Source organism: Gymnodraco acuticeps, unplaced genomic scaffold (genome assembly GCF_902827175.1).
Source record: "Gymnodraco acuticeps unplaced genomic scaffold, fGymAcu1.1, whole genome shotgun sequence".
In the NCBI taxonomy this organism is placed as follows: Eukaryota; Metazoa; Chordata; class Actinopteri; order Perciformes; family Bathydraconidae; genus Gymnodraco; species Gymnodraco acuticeps.
Window position 1 is genome coordinate 2,244,500 of NW_022991286.1, and position 5,702 is coordinate 2,250,201.

At 39.0% G+C, this 5,702-nt stretch overlaps 1 protein-coding gene across 1 annotated transcript; it reads right to left on the bottom strand.

Moving 5' to 3' along the window:
- Positions 1-738: 738 nt before the first annotated feature.
- Positions 739-5,282, bottom strand: timm8b (translocase of inner mitochondrial membrane 8 homolog B (yeast)). The gene is made up of 2 exons (XM_034239896.1): positions 5,006-5,282; positions 739-1,664 (listed from the first exon to the last, which is right to left on the bottom strand). The coding sequence occupies exons 1-2, from the start codon at positions 5,105-5,107 to the stop codon at positions 1,497-1,499; spliced, it is 270 nt and encodes an 89-aa protein (XP_034095787.1). The 5' UTR covers positions 5,108-5,282; the 3' UTR covers positions 739-1,496.
- Between the last annotated feature and the right edge of the window lie 420 nt (positions 5,283-5,702).

Genomic DNA, 5,702 nt, shown 5'->3' on the forward strand with positions numbered 1-5,702 from the left:
CCATTTCCACCTGTATTGCTGATACTGGAGATGTTTTAAAAGCTCCACTACATATTCTCAGGGCCTGAGCTTGTAGGACATCCAGCTTTTTAAGGTTTGATTCTGCTGCTGCCATGAAAGCTACACACCCATAATGAAATACAGGTCTCATGAGTGCGTTTGAGTTTTCCCGGCACTTGACTGATTTTGTATCGCTTTGCATTCTGGGTTAACAGACTGGAAAGCGATAGGTCGCTTTTTCTGTCAATCAAGTAAACTCCTGAATTAAGTGACAGGGAGGCCAAGGGAGGAGGGATCAAAACCTGTTTTGCCTATTCTAACGGAACTGGATTTTATTTTTTTATGAATGACTCGCGATCTACCAGCATTACTGGGCACCTCTTTTATAGGTTACCATCATGGAAACGTATGAACAGACTATTGATTAGATATTAGATCGATTTCATGAAGGCTTCAGATAAAAAAACAAGTTGTGTAAATTCATACAGAAATGGTTTTCTACTGAATGAATACACTTAAAGATCTGCTCAAATGGTACTTACGTTTTTTGTTTTGTGCCAACACGTTTCTAACCCACTGTGTTGTTAAGATGCATGACACGGGCACTTTGTCAACCCTAAGAGGGTAGAACACTAACATAAGGGTACAAAACAAACTGTGTAATGCTTAGCTATTTAACACATGCATTAATGTGTATCATAACTTACTGTTGCTAAATGTGAGTAATTATATACTGTGTTTTATGATTTTAGATGAAGTTTTATTGCAACAATAACAAAGCCATATGACATAACTTCAGTAAATCAATATTTGGCATTCTCTTAACAGTAAATCTAACAAAGCAGACGTCTAATGCACAAGTACTGCAGCAACAAGAGATTCTAGACTGCATACTGTTGGGTACTTTTCATATCATACTGGCCCATGTTGTTTTTCTTTGTATTATAAAGCATTGTATACTTTACTGTATTAATTAGCAACATGTATTTATAGTTGTATTCTGTCAGGGTAACTCCAACATGGAATATTCATGAATGCCTTGATGCGTTTCACAATTTATTTATCATTTAATAAACATGTATATGAAAACAATGTTGTTGTGGGTGTCTATTTATGAAAAAAGAAAAACATCTCATACGTGTCATCTCCTTGTACAATGATATTACTTTTGCTCCTCTGAAGTGAAAAATCCAACTTGACACTGAACCAAGATCTGTTAACAGTTTCGATTGGGACACTGAAATCTGTTCCATTTTGTTAATGACATAAGGATCATAAACATTTGACTAATGTCACACGACATGACCTCATTTCAAACAGGTACATCTTGCAGCTACAGCCATTCAGAGTTTCCATGTAATCTTCCAGAAGCAGCATTCGAAAGAATATGCAGTAAAAAACATGTCTTCTTCACATTATCTTCCATAAGAATGTTTGGAACACTAAATATTTTATTGATGTCATTAGACAGTCCGACTGGCATCGTAAGTCCATTATTAATGAGCACCCTTCTGCACCATCTGTGTGAAGCGGTTGGTGATGGTCAGGGTGGTGTCGATGAATCGCTCCACACAGCTCACCAGGCACGTCTCCGTCCGGTTGTCTAGCTTGGAGCCCGGACTGTCCACACACTTGTCCCAGCAGACGTCAGTGAAGGTGTGCACCTGAAAGAAATATAAAAAAGTAGTTCAACAGCTGATATGAACTATAAGGGGGGCAGCTGTGGCTCAGGGGAGGGTCTACCAATCGGAGGTTCAGTGGTTCGATCCCCATAGCCTTCAGTCAACATGTCAAAGTGACCTCAGTCAAGACAAATAACCCCAAATTGCTCCCTTAGGCATGGCTACGTGTATGCAGATAAAAAAGACTTCAGAAGGATGGTCTTGTTGTGTATCATCACTACTTTGAACAGCACTTAAGGCAGGGGTCGGCAACCCACGGCATGCGGCCCTTTAAGCCCTCTGCTCTGGCTCCCTTGAGCTTAGACAAAAATAAGAAGGAAATAAAATAAAAGTATTTGTTGGACTATTTATATTTTGTTGCATGGTTGAAAATGTTTCGTATCTTGTATTTTGAGGTGATACTGTGACACATAAATAAAAAACAAAACGGTTTTAATTAGGTCAACTAAAATATGCGTCACACCCTGCTACGGTCCCGCGCGAACGCCTTTTCTTGGAGGCGAATAACCTGACCCCCGGCTCAATGAGCGAACTATGGATCAATCAAAGAAAAGTACCGGAGGAACACAGGATTTAATTCTGTGTGGACAGAGTTATCTGCTTTCACAGCAAACGATGCTGGTTTACCGGTATGTCTGATATGTAGAGAGAAGTTGTCAACGGTGGTGCAGCCTTTACGTATCGAGGAACAACAAGGGAGAGGAAGACAGCTGACGATCTTCAGTCATAATTCAATGGGGTATGTAATTTATTTCAGAAAACCCTTTTTGTTATATTCCATGGAATGCTCTTAACGTCCCGATAGCAATGAATATATTAAATGCTTTGACAATAAATACATACAAAAAGTAATCTCTGGAAGCCTTAGCGCTGTAAAAAGCACGACCAATCATCTGAGGCTAAAATAACTGGATGGCCTACCTGCCTGTCAGCCTTCAATCTGTGCACAAACTTATCTCGTGCCCTCATTGGTCATGTGCGCGTTCGTGTGTGTTGGAGGAGGGGCTCTGTAAGAAAGTCTGAAGGAAGAGGCATATTTTTTCCGGTTGTGTATTTTCAAATTCTAGCGCACTCGAGCTGGTTTCTCCATTCTTACCTACCTTTAACTCTTTTACGGTGCAGCTATATGTTTTATTTATTTCAAAGTGGGCCCATTTTAATAATATTTGTTGTTCCTTGTGCAGAGGAGGGTCACCCTCCAAGTGCTGTGTTTAATTTATTTTAAAGTAGGCCTGTGTATTATTTGTAATTCTCCTTATAAGAGTTATTTGTTTCTTATTAGAGGTTAACAGTTTTATATCATGTAATAAATAGCCTAATAAATGCAAAAAAACTGTAGTTTTTGTCTGATATAACAATAAAAAACTATGAAATATGTTTTGCGGCTCCAGACAAAAAAATGTTGGGAAAAAGGAGTAAAATGGCTCCAGTGTTTCCCATACATTGATTTATTTGTGGCGGACCGCCACAATTAAATATGGTCCGCCACAAATGGATCTCATAAAAAAATATATATATATTATTATTCTTTTTTTTTTTTTTTATTCTTTTTGGTGGTGGTCTAATACAGTGGTTCTCAACTGGTCAGGCCTCGGGATCCACTTTTTCCTTAGTCAATAGATCGCGACCCGAAATGTTGAACCACTCAAATCTATTCAACAAAAAATTCTGCAGTAATATATACGCTTTGCCGTATACAATGTTAATTAAAGTGAAGTACAGTGCATATATCCCTTCACAGAACAAAATAATGCTTTTAAATAAGGTTTAATGAGATGATGGAATCAAAGCTGAACTGTACAACATAAAAAGGCACACGTGCTGAAAACCCAACCCCAGAAGGGGGGTCTGGGGGGATTCTCCCCCAGGAGATTTTTTGAAATACTAACAAACTACCCATTCTGTTACACTCTGAGAACAAAATAAATAGATGTATTACGACATATTAATAATATTGTATGCCATTGTTTTTTTTTTTCACTCACCCACTCGAAACGGGTCCGCGACCCACTTTTGGGTCGCGACCCACCAGTTGAGAACCACTGGTCTAATAGATAGTGAGGTGGGCTGATGATCGGAAGGTTGCGAGTTCAAATACTGCCTGGAACACCACTTGCCCTTGAGTAAGGCACTTAGCCCTCGGTTACTCTAGGGAGAATGTCCCTGTAGTTGGTCATTGTAAGTCGCTTTGGAATAAGTCGTCTGCTAAATGCCTGAATTGCAAATTATATTTTTGGGAGAATAAACCCCACAGATCCTCAACTCCGGTGTGTTTCACTCATTAACAACGCAACACAGAGCAACAAGAACGTTGTATACAGTAGCCATTAACTCGCATGTATTATCTTATTTGAGGGGGGGTGGATGCGTGGGCCACCCGAATAGGTTAAGGGGCCTTTGGCTTTTCTTTTTTTGTGCGGTGCCCCCACAAATAGAATCAAATTCTGTGGGAAACACTGGGCTCTTTTGGTCAAAAAGGTTGCAGACCCCTGACTTAAGGCATCAAGAAGACATCCATCGTTATGGCAGACCAGATTTTTTACTGGGTCATTATTATTATTATTTGTTAAAGGGGGGCTTAACACCTAGCCCGTATGAAACAAGCTCTGGTGTGTTTGCCTTTTTGGTGAATTCTTTGAGCTATGTAAATATATAAAAATAGCTATTACATAAGGTATCAAAAAAAGATAATTTTAGAATAGTCTTAATGTGTGGGATATGGTTTAAGCAGGGATAATTCAGATATATACTAATTTAGGGGTATTTTACAGTTGTTCACACTTTCCCAGACTTATAACTGTTTTAGCACATTTATATGCATTTTCTGAAGTTAAGTCAAACAGCAAAATTAGGCTATGCTGGCTCTTTGATTGGGTGTCTATGGGATTAATAACATAATCATGATCCAATAGGCATTCAGGAAAGGAGTACTAAGTCATAAGAAACAACATAGCCTACTTAGAAAGGCTGCTGTTGTAAATCACTTGATAATGTAACAATGTAATGTATATTCAGTCACATTCACAGCAGACATGTTCTTACTGTGGTCCTTACAGTAGCTTTACAATTGTGTTAGCCGTTCATTCATTCGTTCGCACATGTCAAACTGAATTTCAAAACTCTATTACTCTAGTCATTTTGAAATGATATTATCTTTAATATTTGACACTTGCTAAGCGGTGGGACCCGAATAAAGGAAACCTTGAATTGTAATACGTGTTAAGATTAGTACTTTTCCTAACAGAGAGTTGCCCTGCTGCATGTGGACTGGCCTCCCCGTCACAGATGAACTGGAGATGTGTTAGCATGGTTAGCATACACACCTGGGCCTGGAACTGCGCCTTCTGCTGCTCTATCGCGATCATACGCTGCAGCTCCGCCGCCTCGGCTTTGTCCGACGAACTGAAATTTTCAAAATTGTCCATTGCGTTTTCAAATAGTTACAGGACGAGTCTGTATTCCTGTTGACAAGAAGCTTCTGAGATGAGGTGACCTTCGGTTTCACCGCAAGTGAGCACTGCTGCGTGTCTGACACCACTGATCTACAAACCGTGGGATGCGCTACACAGAGTGGCGCCTGTTCTCTGAGTCATTTGTAAATCAGCGTGCAAAATCAGCAGGAAGTGACGCATGCAAAGATGTTTTATAACGAACAGGATCCACCTCTGAAGAAAGAAACTGTGACCAGAAGCATTTTCAATCAACCTACTCCTTCACAGATTTTTCATTCGGTTAAATTCTTTACAAATTAGACCAATTATACTGGGGCCAGTTATTTTATGAGAGGGGCACAATAAATGCGAGTTAAAAATACAAAGACAGTATAAAGTAATTGCGTAAAATGAACATAAAATACAGTAATTTGTATTTGATTCTATACAGTTATCTATTTCAGTAACTTTAAGTTAAAGTTCTTTGTTTCAGTAAAGACATTGTTTCAGTAGCTATATTTTTTATTTACAGTATTTGTTTTAGTAACTTTAAGTTACTAAACTTAAAGTGTACCGCTCTAAGGGGTCC

What these genes read in the sequence shown, in the direction of transcription:
- timm8b (XM_034239896.1), bottom strand. Translation starts at nt 5,107, where the DNA reads ATGGACAATTTTGAAAATTTCAGTTCGTCGGACAAAGCCGAGGCGGCG. An exon ending in AGGCGCAGTTCCAGGCCCAG is followed by an intron (nt 1,665 to 5,005) that starts GTGTGTATGCTA and finishes TATTTCTTTCAG; the next exon opens with GTGCACACCTTCACTGACGT.